The sequence below is a fragment of the Microcebus murinus genome, chromosome 8 (genome assembly GCF_040939455.1).
Source record: "Microcebus murinus isolate Inina chromosome 8, M.murinus_Inina_mat1.0, whole genome shotgun sequence".
Taxonomy (NCBI): domain Eukaryota; kingdom Metazoa; phylum Chordata; class Mammalia; order Primates; family Cheirogaleidae; genus Microcebus; species Microcebus murinus.
In genome coordinates this window covers 79,127,834-79,144,525 of record NC_134111.1, presented here as the reverse complement: position 1 = coordinate 79,144,525, position 16,692 = coordinate 79,127,834, and the positions used below count along the sequence as shown (strand labels likewise).

General features: G+C 42.4%; 1 protein-coding gene across 2 annotated transcripts in view; it reads right to left on the bottom strand.

The window, feature by feature from the left end:
- The window catches only part of ADAM23 (ADAM metallopeptidase domain 23), a 153,848-nt gene extending 137,541 nt beyond the window's left edge, over positions 1–16,307 (bottom strand). For both annotated transcript variants that reach the window (XM_012738876.2, XM_076005871.1), the window contains exons 1-2: positions 15,779–16,307; positions 14,365–14,582 (exon numbers count right to left, since the gene is read on the bottom strand). In XM_012738876.2, coding sequence (XP_012594330.1) covers positions 14,365–14,582; positions 15,779–15,980 — 420 coding nt within the window. In that variant the 5' untranslated portion in view covers positions 15,981–16,307. The remainder of the gene's footprint in view (positions 1–14,364; positions 14,583–15,778) is intronic.
- Positions 16,308–16,692: the final 385 nt, after the last annotated feature.

The following is a 16,692-nucleotide window of genomic DNA, read 5'->3' as shown; positions in this document are numbered from 1 at the left end:
TTAAAAATAAGCTAGAACCCATTCTACTAAGTGAAGTATCTCAAGAATGAAAAAACCAGCACCACATGTACTCACCAGCAAACTGGTATTAACGGATCAACACCTAAGTGGACATATAGGAGTAACATTTATCGGGTGTCGGGAGGGTGGGAGGGGAACGGAGGGGAGGGGTATATACAACTACAACGAGTAAGATGTGCAACATTTGGGGGATGGACATGCTTGAAGCTCTTACTCGAGGGGGGAAAGGGGCATGGGCAATATAAGTAATCTTAACACTTGTACCCCCATAATACAGTAAAATAAAAAAAATTAAAAATAGAATTATTACATGATCTAGCTATTCCACTCCTGGGTATATACCCAAAACAGTTGAAAGCAAGGACTCAACAGATATTTGTATACCCTGTTCATAGTACCATTATTCACAATAGCCAAAAGATGGGAGCAACCCAAGTGTCCACCAATGGATGAATGGATAGACAAAATGTGGTACAGACATACAATGGAATATTATTCAGCCTTAAAAAAGAAGGAAATTCTGGCACATGCTATTAATACAACATGGGTAAACCTTGAAGACATTACACTAAATGAAATAAGTCAGCGACAAGAAGACAAATACTGTATGATTCCACTTATATGAGGTACTTAGAGTAGTCGGTTTACAGAGACATAAAGTAGAACGGTAGTTGCCAGGGGCTGGGGAGACAGGGAATAGGAAGTTAGTATTTAATGGGTACAGGGCTTCTTCTCAGGATGAAGAAAAAATTCTGGAGATGGATAGTGTAATGATTGCACAACATTGTGAATATACTCAATGAATGCCACAGAAATGTACACTTACACGGTCAAAATGGTAAGTCTTACATATACTTTACCACATAAAACAATGTTTTTATATCACCAAAAACTGAACTACTTATCCTTCTCTCTCAAATATTATTCTCATTTGTTTTATTAATATATTAATAACCAAATCTCAACTTCTAGCATAACATCTCCAAATACGCTTTTGGGCAGTTTCCTTTTCAGAACCTCAGCTTGTACTCACCATTCTGTGACCATCATCTCCCTATGAAGACCAAAGGCTGTAGTACAATCTGTTTCCTTCGGCTCTGACGTAACAGCCCCCCTCCAAAAATTCTGCAAAAACTCCTGTCACAACTATGAAGCATCTCTCCTTTGATTTCAAGCAATTTCCCCAGCTATCAAGAAGGAAGCACCACTTTCCATGGAAATAAAACTGTGATACTCACTTCCAGAACAGCAGTAATTCTTCCCTTGTTTAGTCCACTGTTCACTGAACTCAGAGAATCTCTATTCCTCTGGTAAATAAGAAAGCATCATCTTGACAAGCCATTGATACATCAAAAGCATTTTTTTGGACAACAAGAGGTAATTTCGAGCATGTCATAACGTCAATGAATATGTTTGGGTGTTATTTTTGTTTTTTATTGTCATAATAAAAATTGCATGGTCTATGATTTGAAAACAGGGAAATCAAATTTTTAAATTAAAATGTGAATGGGACAAAGTAGGCAAGTCTGTTTATTAAAATGTTTAAACCATCAGTGAAAGTGATGTTTAAATCTTATTGGGTAGGTGTTTAAACATACAAACATAAGAAGCACTTCCTTCTGTCTGACTATAACAACAAGCAATAACTTAATTTTCTTCAGTGACCACATTATGATGAGAGGAAGGGAAGTAAGTCACTCTGAGTAGGTGGGAAACCCCTGGAGGTTGAGCTAAGCAGTGACATGATCTGAATCAAAACTTAAAGGGATCAGTCTGCCTGATGCGTGTAGAACAGACTGGAACAGAGTGATGGGGGCCAGACAAAATCAGGGAGAAGAGTTGGGAAGACATTAAGTGAGAGCTGATGGTGGATCAGACCAGGTTCGAGCAGTGGAGAAGTTGTTGGATGCCAGATAGCTTCTGAAGGGAGAACAACAAGATTTAATGGCTTGCAGTGACACTTGAGCGAAAGAGAATGGAAAGTGTTCTCTGTCTGAGCAACCTGAAGATGATGTTCCATTTAAACAGGGAGGAAGAATGTGAGAGGGACAGGCTGGGGCAGGGGAAATTAGAATCAGGAGTTCCATCTTGGACATGTTAAGCTTGAGTTGCCTCGTAGACATCCAAGGGGAGATACAAGATAAGTGAAGTCTGGGTGTCAAAGGAGAGATTATACTCTGTGCAAACGAATGAAGATTCTCAAATGGTTACATCACAAACAAGTGTTTCATACAAATAAGTCAAGTAAATTCATAAACTTTTAGCACATTAAGCCATGGAAATGGGAAATCCAAGAACTCTGGAAATCTAAAATGGAAAAACATATTTAAGATCTGATAGATAAACAGGATAGTTTATACTATTTGGGTATAAACTAAATAATCCTAAAATACATCAGTAGGTCTTAAAAGGACTAATGTCCCAAATAAAAGAACAAATAAAAAGAATATATAGCTAATTAGAAGGGAAAAAATAATCATTAACCATTTCCAAAAGCTGTTTTACACACCATTGCAAAGCCACAAATAACAAGATGACATCATCCCAGTAGCACCCTGGTTCTGAAGGGAACAAGTGACAGTGTTTATGCAGCCCAACAGTGATAAATGCTTCTAACTACAGTTGTACATTCTGCAGAGAAGAAAGACCATTAAGTTACACAGGACAGCCTACAGCAATTAATAAGGTAATCAGTGAGAGTTTATTAACTGTTTTAGCCATAATTTATAAGAGGAGGGGAATCACTATATGAATTCTTGGTTAAAACAGTTAAGATGCAAAGCCCAAGATTTGATCTTCTGGTCATAGCATGTTCAATCATATACCTGTGTCCAAATAAAAACAGAATTGTATATTTTTACTCTGTTAAATTTTTTCTGGTTGGGAGGTCTATATACTATTCTATTTGTCATGGTTTTTATAATTGTTATATTTTGTTCCAAAGCCAGAAAACTATCAATGGCAGATGAAAGTATTTCTTGGGTTTATTTTTGGTAGGGGACTTGGGGGAGAGGGAGAAGTGGGTAGACATCCAATTGGGATATTTCTTCGGAACATTATCCTGTGAATATGTGCTATCTATAGTACAAGTATTTGGGGCAACATAATATCCACCTTGGCAATTAGCTCCAAGAAGAAAGTGGTTCACCTTACGACTCCTTAAAATGCCTGATTTCCAGGCCTGCTCTCGAGTGCCCTGATTATTGGCAAAGGTTTAGGGAAAACTTCTCTACTCCCCCAGAGTACAAACACCATGTTTGCATACTGCTGCCTCAGTGCAGTCCGGGGCTTGCGGCCTCTGAGACGTGATGCACATCCCAGTGGAGCTGCTCTTCGACCCCCACTTCCACCTGACGTAGGCCGGTCAGGCCCAGCAGCAGCCAGCTCCCAGGAAGACCCTGAGAACCACAACTGTCCCTATAATCGCCCTTAAGCCCACCTTTCTTCTTTAATAAAACAAACCCTTTATTCATAAAAGAGTAGTTTGCAAAGTGGGTTCCCTAGGCCTCTGGTCAGTAATTAACAGGTAACATTTCCTGAGTCCTCCCCGTGTGCCAGGCCCTGCGCACACCACACTACGTAGGTATCCCGTGTAGGCCAGGCACAGCCTCTGGGTGGGCACCACTGTTTCGTCCGTGTGACTGATACGGAAGCTGGGGCTCAGAGAGGCTAAGTAACCTGTCAAAGCCCAAATAGCTGGTGACAGCAAATTCGTCAGGCATCCAGACCCCTGACCCCCAGCCATTCCTCTCGTAGAAGTAAGAGAGTCAAAGAGGAATTTCTAACATTCGAAACAGCCTAGCACAAATCATATTTGACCCACAATTAAACGGCTATACTTGATCATTAAAATGCCAAATTCCTTGCTTTGCACAGGAATATCATGGCAGGGTAGAAATTGGTTCCACTGTGTTTCACATGCTGACAAAAAGTTTAAATTGGGTATTATGTCATATCTTTGGTTTGAAAAAAGTGCAAATTAACCAGTTCTTATTAAATTCAGCTTGTTTTGAAGACCTACTTCTTCAAACTGCATACTGCTTTATTAGAGAACATCTTTCCAAAAAAAAAAAAAAAAAGCCATTTCTAGAATGGTTCAAATGTCTAACACATAATTTGGAAACACCAGATATGATCACCCTTATTCAACACACAAGGAAAAAGGAGAATCTGCTGGAAGAAAAAGAAAGCTAAAGAAGATTAATAAAGAAAGGTAAACAGATAAGCAAAAAATTCCAAAAATACTGGCAGTTTGAACAAGATTACTTATCTGGAGAACTCAATTAAATAAAAAAGGACAAGAAAATGAGTTGGCTGCAGATGAAGGCCAAGGGAACAATGTACATGTGTGTACACATGTGCACAGATAAAGTATAATTTGCTCATAGGTCCTTATCATCTAGAGGGAAGGTGTCTGGAAGGAACAGAAACTTCCCACAGACGTGTGACAAAAGAACAAGGGACTAGAAGTCTACAGACCAAGGTTCTGGTCATTTTAGTCATGTCAGTAATTCCTAAGACCTGGAGGAACCTGACCTCTTTGGGATTTTAACTCATCCTCTGGATGAGTTTCCTCCTCCAGAACACAGAAACAATCATCTTGGCAGTTATGTTGTGAGGACCATGTGAAATCATAGATACAAAAGTGCCTCAATAAAACTGTTCAGGTTCCTCACAAAGGCTATATATTATATTTGTTATTAGCAATGCATTAGAGAGTTGAACTGAAATTCATTTCATGCATTCTACTTATCCGAAAAAGTAAAGAGCTAGGATAACATGGGTGACAGGAGACTCCCCTAAGCACCGACTGACTTACATTGTTCATGGAGGCCATCTGCAATACAGCCATTATAGTATATGGCAATGGCAGGCCTGTTTACAATTAAAAGATAGCATGATGCACCCAATTAAGTGATCCAGACTACAAGTCGATACAGCAAATTTTTAAATGCCCACACTAAGGGAAAGGAAGCTCTGGAACAGATGCTGGAATCCAGCAGATACACAAAAATCACCATCTCCATGGCTCTGGGATGTTTTTTTATCACAAGTCTCTAGCTGTGCTTCAATGTGACTACTTCTAAATTTAATTGTCAGCCCCACTGAAGGCAGAAGATGGTCCAGGAGCATGTGATTACCTTGTACCTATGGTCCACCTAGGATTAAAAATGTGGCAGGATGATTCCCTCAAGAAGACACTGTTGTGCAGATAAGCAAAGGTGAGTGTTCCCAACCGTGTAATTACAGACCCAAGCTCATAGTCACTGGTCATAGGATCCTATTTATACTTCTGTTTATTGGTGTGTTTGAACTTAACTACTCTGTAATTAGTGTCTACCAGTAGTGGAGACTTGTTTAAATTTCTACCATTTCCATTTCTAAGCAGAAGGCTTAGAGAACATTTAGTGTTAAGGTAGATCTTGTTAACAAATAAATATCTTTCACAACGGAATTGAAAGCAGAACTTGAATTCATCAATTTATGATGTTCCAGATGAGGAAATTAGTTTCTGTCTATTCTTTAGGCAGGAAAGATACCTTTATAACAAAATGTTATTTGAAGCATCGCACTAATTCACAGGTTGACATCTATCCCAGACTGGGTGCCCAATGATGGAGAATGCACCTCTCATGTTACTTTATAGAAAGCAAACGTTTTATCCAAATTTGCCATGAATGAACATGATTGTTTTTTAATTCTCATTGTTCTGAGTAAATATGATAACTGGAGCTATACTTTTTATAATAGAATTCCTAGAATTATATTTGACTAAAATTGTACTCAATTTATATACATTCCAAACACAAAGACTCCCTTGTAAAATTGCAAAATTCAGACACTCAGTGGATTTGGAACGAATGAATTATACGAATGAATGAGTCTTTTATCAGGTTAAAGGGCATCCATATCAATTGTGAACTGAATCCTTTGTATGAATAAAGCCTTATGATTATCTACATTTTTGAAAGGAATATAATATTTTCATTCAGGAAACTCATGCTCTAGGAGCAATTAATTATTCAGATCTTAAAGATGATGACAACAGGATCTTCTAAAGCAGGAATTAAACAGAATTTGGACTTAAAAATCTGAGCACACATAATGGACAAATTAGGTTCTTGCCACTGGTCACCAGGGTTTTCCGAAACCAAGCCCCTGAGTTTGGACAGACATGAATGGAACCATCCAGAGAAAATTACCTCCTGTCATGGACTGACCTTTGGGTAAACAGGCCTGGAGAAATGCTGAAAGGAGAAAGGGACAGCAAATGAGTCGCATCAGAAGGAAAGCAGCACTTCCTCTCAAGAGCGTTTGACATGCTCTCCCTCTCTCCACAGGGGAAATGTATCTAGCCGAAGTTATGCTTGTTGAATGTGGGTAAAGGGATCGCATGATGTTAAATAAGTGTGCCATGAAGATTAATCTGTCAGCAGTGGGACTGATGGATTGACAGAGAGAGAGACAAGAGGCGAAGACAAGAACACAGTGCAGAGAGAGGAGGAGGGATGGAGTCATGCGAGAAGCGTCAAGACTTAATAAGTGACTATTTATAGGCAGGAGATGAAGGAGACAGAAGAGTCAAGGATGACTCCCAAGGTTCACTCTTAGGTGTCTGGGAAGATGAGCATACTGCTGAGAAAAGTGGGGAAGGCAGGAAGGACAGCTCTCTTCCTGCCTGATTTTCCTTCACACAAAGTGATGCCACAACCCTGGGCAATGCCACCAGGCAAATGCTCCTGGGTCATTTTTTGATTGGCTGTAAAGAGAAGGACAGTGGCCCCTGCTGTTAACAAAGCCTGAGAATAAGTGAAGACAGAACGACACTAGTAGTTACACAGTTAGCAGGAATGAATCAACCCATGAGCAGGAAGAGCCGAAAGCATTCTTTAGGGACACACGCTGAAGCAAGACTTTTCACAGCACAGCTCAGCTGTGGACTCCTGGGTAAAAGGATTAGAAATGGTCTAGACTTCACAAGAAAGAAGAATCAAAGACAGGGGTCCAAACTCAAACGCCCAGAGGGGACGGGCAAGTAACAGAAATGAAAAAGGGTGAGTGTTAGGCTACGAGGAACGGGGGACCACAGCAAACAGCACATGCCATCCTATCCAAAGAGGAGTCATTTCTCAACTGCAAGTGGTCACTCCCACCCAAGACTGCAGGCTCAATCTTCTGATTCTTCCAGAGAAATTATGACACTCACCACTCTCCACCATGTTACACTAGTGTACCTTTTCCAAGCACTTGTCAATATCTGAAATCCTGGTGCTGTTGTTGATGTGTTTATGATCTGTCTCCTCCTACTAGAAGGTCAGCTCCCTGAGGAGCCACATAACTGGCAGTCAATCACTGCCCGACCAATGCATGCTCACCTCTTCATTTCCCAGGAGTTACCCTGTGACACAGAATCAACACAAAGCCCGGAAGTCTCCACGGTCTTCACAACCTTCCGCTCTCACCCCCTGCCACGCTAAATACATCCTATCTCTCTCCAGCACGGGCTCTGCAACAGAAAGACCTGGGTTCAAATCACCCAGCTCTGCCTGCCACCTACTAGCTGATTGTCCTTACTGAAGACGCTAACTATAAATCTCAGCTGCTACATCTACAAACATTGACGTCACGGGGTTTCTAAAGGAATTAAGTAGGATTTTTCAAAAATCAATTACAAATGTTACACTAACGCCTGATTCTTTGAAATTGCCCACACTTGGGTGGGTTTCCCCTTCTCGCAACTCACCACACCGAACACCACATTGCTGCTCAGCAAGCCAGGTGCTTGCACTCTGAGCCTCTTCTCTGCTGATTCTGCAGATTCTCCTCTCTCCAGCTCCTGTGATAACCTCTGTCTTGACTGCTCTTTAGTGCAGCTCAATTGTTTCTTCCTCCACGAGGTTTTCTTTGACTTCCCTGGGCAGGTTACTCTCTCCGCTGGCTGCCTGCAGCCTTCGGTTCTTTCCATTAGTAACTGCACTGACATGAACCATGCCCCAGCAGCTGCCTTGATTCTGACGACCCACCAGTGAGCAAAGGTAGGGACTGTTACCCTTTATTATTTTCCCCAGAGTCTAGCACAGTGCCTGATTCAAAAGAGGTATTCAATAAGTATTTACTGGTCGGGCACAGTGGCTCACGCCTGTAATCTTAGCACTCTGAGAGATTGAGGTAGGAGTATTGCTTGAGTTCAGGAGTTCAAGACCAGCCTCAGCAAGAGCAAGACTCCATGTCTACTAAAAATAGAAAAAATTAGCCAGGCGTAGTGGCACACACCCGTAGTCCCAGCTACTCGGGAGTCTGAGGCAAGAGGATCACTTGAGCCCAGGAGTTTGAGGTTGTTGTGAGCCAGCCTGACGCCATGGCACTCTAGGCTGAGCAACAGTGCAAGACTCTTGCCTCAAAAAATAAGGACATAAAATAAACAAATAAATGTTTGCTGAATCAAACAAAACTAAACACCTACCAGACATAAATCCGATTTATAGAAACTGTACGAGTAGAAGGACACATCTTGCTCCAACACTGAGCAACTAAAACTAACAATGACAAAAACTACCACACAGTTCTTGATTATCACAGTAACAGTGGGCAACAGTGATAGGGGTAATCTAAGAATTGTTAATGTAGGTATTTTCACTACTTTAGGTAGTGTAAGCATACAGTAAGTGTGACTTATGCAATGCTAAAACCTCAGGACGAAAATTACCTCTCCTACTGATCTAGCACAGTGCCAAAAATATGTAATAGTATCTTGTAGCTTCTTTTGAACTCCATTCAATTATAACAGGAAATTTCATGGGAACCACTGCACTCTTTCTAATATATGAGTGTCCAATCCTCAATTCATTCCACAGGTATTTACCAAAGGCCTACCATATGCCAGGCATTACAAAGAAAGCCATTGCAATCCTATAATTCTATAAACTACAATTTTGTAATGACTGCTTAGGAAGACCTAGACACCTTGGGAAGGCTGTTGATGCCAATACAAAAGTTTATATTATCACATAAGCTAATAGTTGCTGCTCTACCAATACTGAGAAAAGGCCCTGTGACAATTCAGACTTGTCAAACAATCAGAATTGTTTGATTCAGTTAGGAAGCAGCAGAGTATTTCCACAGTAGATACCGTAAGATTTTACAAACAGCTCTTTAACTAAAACCTGGACTTTTTAAAGAAACTTCCAGAAGGGAATTTTTTTCCTATGTTCCATAGCATAAAATTTTCTATTGACCTTTAAAAAGAAATTCCTGGTAAGAAAGGTCATAAAAACATAAGTTCCAGAATTCTAAAAAAGTGTGATAACAACTCATGGAAGAGACCGTGGGACCCCTTGTCCCACACTCCTCTTTCTGCTGTGCCATACCGAGAACAATGGAGCAAGAAGCTTCTGGAAAGCCAAAACATGGGGAACCAGTCTTGTCTAAAATAGAGTAGGAAGTAAAAATAATCACCGAGTTCTAAATTCACTTAAACTTCTCTCTCTTCAACCTGGAGTGGTGGGTAGCAGAGAAGGTAACAAAAGACTGAGCCACACAGGAGGACTAAAGTCACCTTTCCCCAAGGCCCTGTGCTATGCATGCATAGTATACTGTTTCCAGCCCTTCCCAAGTGAAGGCTTCCTGAACCTTCCTAGAAACAGACTACACAGGATTATCTCAGAATTAATGAATGATGATGAATCTAAAGTGTTTCTCCTACATTTTAAATGTATGGTCCATTTTATTAATATATTGCATTAACATTAATAAAATGCTTATGTATAATATCATACAATTCCATTTATGCTCATAAAAGTTTCTACAAGTAAAAAAGATATCTTCATACAAAGTAAGAAATATAAGAAAAAAGCAGCAGTTTTTTCCCCTCTCTCTTCTCACACAATACTCCTGACACCAGGAATATGGGGGGTTTCCCCTCCCCACATCAAGCAATTCTGCAGATTCTCCATTGGATACCACCTGGGTGTCCACTAATTCAATTCAATTCTGACAGTATCAATCTGGAGATACTGTCAGATCCCACAAGTTAAAGGCTCAGTCCCACAAGCCTTCAGATGCCCAACTTCAGATGCTAATCACAAGCCCTACGTGTGGCCTGAGCTTCTGACAGACTGGCCATAAATCCCACAACCCTCTCCAATTAATTTGCTAGAGAAGTTCACAGAACTCAAAGAAACACTTTACTTACACTTACCCATTTATTATATGGATGTTACAGAGAATACAGATGAAGAGCCAGATGGAAGAGACGCATAAGGCAAGGTATGGAGGAATGGACTCAGATTTTCCACACCCTCTCCAGGCTCCCCATCTTCTAGGAACTTCCACATATGCTGCTATCCAAAAGCTTCCAGAATTTAGTCCCTTTGGGTTTTCATGGAAGCTTCATTATGTAGGCATGACTGATTAAACTACTGGCTATCGGTGATCAACTCAACCTTCAGCCCTTCTCCTTGGGGGTGGGGCTGAAAGTCCCAGCCCTCTAATCACGCTTTGGCCTTTCTGGTGACCAGCCCCTCTCCTGAAGCTATCTAGAGACCCCTGTCACCAGTCATCTCATTAGCATCTGAGATTCCTAAGGTTTTAGAAGCTGTGTACCAGGAAACAGGATGAAGACCAAATATATATTTCAAAGTATCACACAAAGCAATACTAAATTTTTTCATTTCAGATCATAATATTGCTACATGATGGTAAAATGACTTCCTAGCTAGTAAGAAAGAATATCTAATACATCATCAGAAAATAAAACTGTCTATGAAGAAACCTGAATTTGGGTAAGCACCAAAAATCAGGTAACGTAACATTTAGATGCGAAATGTCAGAACTCTCAGTTTGCCCTGGGCTATCTTGGTTTATGCCTATGATCATGACATAATTCTTAGGTGTAGACACTTCTCTCAAAAATGGCACAGTTTGGACGACTGGTTCTATAGCACTCTTTTGGGAGATAAAAAGATTCCTAAACATTCTTTGACAAAGAAACATTACGGTTTTCAGAAACATTAGCATGTACAAAGGTGCTTTACACAATCTGCTTTTAAACTGACCAATTTTGAAAGAGTTAATAAACATTTTAACTTTCACAGGTGTAAAGTAATAAGGATTGATCAATACTGAATGCTTATGAAATTTCTTCAGACATAAATGTGGAGCTTGGCCTTGCAACCTATATTTGGGAAGTCCCCACCCCCCAACCTCTATACCCAATCTAGGGATCCATGAGAATGGCACAGTGATTCAGCATTTCTAAGGCATTCATTAAAATATGCTCCAGTGCAATGAAACCAGGAGAGGAAAAAAGGCACATAAGACACAGATACTAAACTCAAAACTTCTTTTTATAAAAGCAACAATGATGAAATTCTATACTTTCATACTGAAACATTTGTAAAGCAGCAGAAATGACAAGTGTGTCTCTCATCACTGTTATTAGGCAAGTCATCCTAAGACACAGCAGAAAGCATATGGAACACTTTTTGTCAACTAGTTCAAGAGTTGCTTAAAAATAGAAGTAAAAGCGAAATCGCAAAACACAAAGGGAAACCGTGTTCGACAAACAAGAACAACACAGTTTATACCTGGACAGGAGTACCTTTTAGAATCTTGCTTATCTCATATTTGTGTCTCCTGGAGGAGAGACCATGCCTTTTTCACTCCTGTAACCCTTACCTTTTATCTTTGAATCCTTAGTATACTGCTTTGCACATGAAAAAGGTGCAAAAAATTGTTCATTTAATTAAACTAATAAGAACAGAAGAAAAATGCTTTCAAATATAATTTCCACATAAACATTCCTTTCAAAGTACAGTATTAAAAAAACCCAACCTCCATGAGGGGGTGGCAGTGGCAAAGTAGAATCATTCCAAGAGCAAGTAGGTGTCTTACAGTGAGAAATTTATTCCTCTAGGTAGTGCTGGGTAAAAGTTTAACAAACCTTATTAGCACAGAAAGTCAAATACATTGTCGTCAAACCATTTCCCACCAAACAAAACAGTCACATAAAGTTAGCCTATAAGGCGAGCATTAGTTATAGCCTTCAATACCTGAGTTATAAAGAAGTTCCACTGAAATTTCTTTCAAGTCTCAGCTGTGGAGGGTTCGACCATTCTTTAAAACAGGCTTTGAGGCAGTTGTTTTTCCTCCTTCAGCACCCTACCCAAAGGCACTCGAGTTTGAAAACTAGTCATTTAAACCACAGAAGGTCTCATTCAAGAACAAAGCTATAGGCCAGGCGGGTGGCTCATGCCAGTAATCCTAGCACTCTGGGAGGTTAAGGTGGGTGGATCGCTCAAGGTCAGGAGTTCGAAACCAGCCTGAGCAAGAGTGAAACCCCGTCTCTACTAAAAATACAAAGAAATTAATTGGCCAACTAAAAATATATAGCAAAAATTAGCCGGGCACGGTGGCGCATGCCTATAGTCCCAGCTATTCAGGAAGCTGAGGCAGTAGGATTGCTTGAGCCCAGAAGTTTGAGGTTGCTGTGAGCGAGGCTGACACCACAGCACTCACTCTAGCCTGGGCAACAAAGTGAGACTCTGTCTCAAAAAAAAAAGAAGAAGAAGAAGAAAGCTATAAAATGGGCCTCAATGCATTTTATCAAAAGTGACTTGGATTTCTCTTCCTTAAAGACAACATCCACTCCTCCTATCAATAAGACACACAGGTAGACATGATCTAGTACTGCAGTACGGGACCATGTTCTGTTAGGGACCAGGCCACAGAGCTCCGCCTGCCACCCCACCCCATCCCATCCACGAAACTTAGGAAGGTGAGGGTGAGTGGCAGGTGAGAGTGAGTGGCAGGTGAGGGTGAGTGGTGGAGAGCAAGAGAAGCTACATCTCTACAGCCTCACATCACTCACATCACATCACCATCACCACCTGAGCCCCCCTCCCTCCCCCCACCCATATCCCATTCCCATAACCCCTGCCCTGACCATGGAAAAATTGTCTTCTATGAAACTGTGCCAAAAAGGTTGGGGACCGCTGATCCAGTAGTCTGCTCATTAAGTTACACAGGAGCTTATGGGGGCAAAGGCTAGCAGAGAACAGAGAGCCATATAACTCAGCCAAGGTGGGTAGCAGCCAGGACACAGTAACGTGAAACAAAGTTAACTTCTCCAACAATATCCAATATGAAGGAAGAATTTTCTCAGAAATCTAACTGTAAAAAATAGTAAAAATTAAATATTCAGGCCTCCTGAATTTTATATTAGCAGCTTTACAACTTTAGGAAAGTGATCTAAAAGCCTTAAATTTCTAGTTCATTTTGCAACTGGGGATAAATACTGTTAGCACTTACCTATATTTCAGAAAACTAATAAAAGCAATGATGTAAACCACAGATACTTTCTTAAATTCTAGATGTTTAGATAGTTAATGCTCTTCCCAACCAAACATAAAGTTCAAAATGAAATATTTAACATACAGATCTATAATATGCTGCCGATAAAGAACAGAGGTACTGATAAGCCATTGTGTAAAGTGCTTGGATCCAAAATAGTAACATTATTAATTCAAATATGGAATAGTAAGCAAGAAAAAATATTCCTTAATCTTTGGATATTAAACACATTTGTCTTCTACTAAATACCTTTTTAAAAACCAGTGCCACTTTCTGAACTAACCTAAAAGTAAAGCAGTTTGCTCACAATCAATTAAGTCTTGAAGGACTTAAAGACAACCAACTTGCTCACAGTTAAGTCTTGAAGGATTATGTCAACCAAAACTGGTCTTCACATGATGCAAATAATTTGTTTCTATTCACCATACTCTTAAAATGTCAAATTGTCTACTTACTGAAAATACAATGGACAAAAAGTATTTTTTTCCTACTCACCAATTAAAAAAAGAAAAAGGTTTAAATTTAAACACTCAATTTCTAAGTGGGAAGACTGACAAGGACCCTGCAGCCAAATAGCTTCTTACAGCAATCTTCTGTGTGCAGATTTAAAGTAGTTTTTTATAGCACAGAAGGTACAATACTGCACCCTTACATAAAGCTTCGCAGAAACAAGTCAGGCCCATGAACACATTCACTTAACTAGTGTACAGTGCCCAATGCTCCTGAAAGGTACATGGACCCAGTTTCAGTTGCTAAACTTATAAGGACATCAGAAAACTCCAGTCCCCGTTTAGTCAGAGAAAAGAAACAAACAGTAATCCTATCCCAGTAGATCCCAAGTTAATTCCCTCCAGTTTCTCCCCTATCATGATATTAAGTGATTTCTTAATAAAATGCTGCAGTAAAACTTGTGAAATCAGATTCTGGCAGAAAATCAAATCAAAGGAAAACTCTTCATGGCAGCTACTTTCACAAAGCCAGCCTCCTGCCTACCTTATTATGTTTTTGTTGGTGTCTTGCCTTTGTGTCAAGAACATGATAAGGGCTTTCCGAGTCTTGGTTGATGTAATAAACAAGTCTTGAAGGCAGTGTGATTTCTTTCTGCATTGCATTGCTGTAACTGATATTACTGCTGCTATTCTGTTGCACTGGATTGTCTTCAACTGCCAGGACTCCCAAATTTTTTTCTGCAGTTTCATTCCAATGCGGAGCTGGGGGGGCAGGAAGCACAAACACACACACACATATATATATATACCCCATCAATACATAAGCACTAAAACTAATTTTTCCATTACACAAAGTTTTCTCTTTATAAGCAGGTAAGAAGTGGAGAAACAGTAAAGCAAGTTATTTCAACAATGAAATGGCCTGGATCGATTCATAGCCAATAAGGCTTATACAATCATGTACTGTTCATTTTGATTTATGTTTTATATGTGCATTTTCTAACCAGTCTCAAATCTATACTTCTAAGTATCAGGGAGGGGCAGGATGAACTTGAGGGACAAGTCATTAAATCAACATGCTCAGGGGTCCTGACCCTCATCTCCATCCCTTCTCTGAGTCTACAGAAGCTCAACTCTACTCTGCCTAGTGGTATCCCATCTGAGAGCTAAGAACACTCCTAAGATAACTTTTGAGTGCTGTATTCATGGGCACAGAATGTTAATTGATTTCTTTTAACAAAATGGACAGTTCCTTTCTCTTTTAACTTTGAGATGAGCAAAAAATTCCTTTGCCATACAGGAATGCAGATGCTGGCAGCTTTCCAACTTCTTTTTCTTTTCCTACCAAGGCCAGCTTTCTGCTTTCAGTGATTTCCAATCATCAGTGTATTGAACGTTACATTAATTGTTCATATTATAATAACAAGCACTTTTGAGAAATCACAACCAAAGGTTGTGCACGAAGTAAGTCTTCCACACCTTAATTCTTTGGTCCCCAAAGTATGCCTCCCCCACCTTAACCCCAACAGCAGTGAACATACCCTGTAGGAAATTTGAGGAAACAACCCATTGCCACTATTATTACAGTCTCCCTGCATTCACATTAAGGCTCCCCCTCGCAAGAAGCAACTTGCTCCCTCGCTGCATTTCCCCTCCACTGGTTTCCCCTCCGCAAGTTGCATAAAGATCGTTGAGGGACCCAGGAGCCACTAAATACTTCCCAGTGGAACCAACAGTAATTGGAATGGGTTTTTAGCTAATGCAAAGCAGAAATGGACTTCCAAAAGTGAACTGGAATCAATGGGGGTTTGGGAATGAGAAGGGTGGAGAGGCAGGCAGGCAGGCACGGAAAGGCCGAGCCGGGGACACGTCCGGAGCGCACGGACCCGCTTGCCCTTCGCTTTCCTCCGCAGGGCCCAGCGGGGTAGGCAAGGCGAAGGGCACGGGGCCATACCCACCGCTAGGTGCAGCAGCCCCCCAGGCGCGGGGCCGGGACGAGGAGCTGAGCGGAGGCAGCAGGAGAAGGACGAGGAGCAGGCGGCAGGGCGGCGCGCGGGCCGGCACCGGGGTGGCGGGGCCGCGGCGGGGGCCGCGGGAGGCGCCGGCAAGGCTGCAGCCGGCCAGGGGCGGCCGCTGGGAGTTGCTGCCCGGCGGCTTCATGGCTCATAGCTCCCGGGCGCCGCTCGAAGTGGCCGGCGAGAGCGCCGCGCTAGGCTGCGGGGCTGCTGCGGGCGGAGCCGGTCACGCCGGCTCGGCGCGCATGGTGCCGCGGCGGGCAGGGGGCAGGGGGCTCCGGGGTCGGGGCTCGGGGCTCGGGGCCCGGGGCTGGGCGGCGCCCCCTCCCCGGCTCGCCTCTCAGCCCCTCCCGGGGCGGGCCGCAGAGGAGTCTGGGGGTCCTCTCCAACTTGGAGCCTCCCCAGGGGCTGCTCCCTCCCCGCGGCGGGCGCGGCCACTTCAGCGACTGCGGGGGCTGCCGGGCCCGAGGATGCTGAGGCGGCGCGCGGGAGCGAGCGGCGCGGGCACGCGCGGCGCGGGTGTGCGCCCCGCCCCCGAGAGCGCGCCTGAGCCGGGCTCGGGCGCCGGTGCTGAGGCTGGGTGCTGATGCTGGTGCTGATGCTGCTGCACCCTGGCACAGGACGCACTGCGCATGCCCTGCTGGGGGTGTGGGGGAGCAGCCGTGATGCAGCATCGCAGGCAGCAGCAGAGGTGATGGTGGCACCTCCAAGGATGGGGGCGGGGGAGGAGGGAGCTGGCAGTCAGGGATGAGCCGGAGGGGAAGGAAGAGGAGTGCGGGGGCTTCCAGTCCAGAGACGGAGATGATTTGTAGAAAAAACGACCAGCCAAGGAAATCGACCTGCCTTTTCCGCCACCC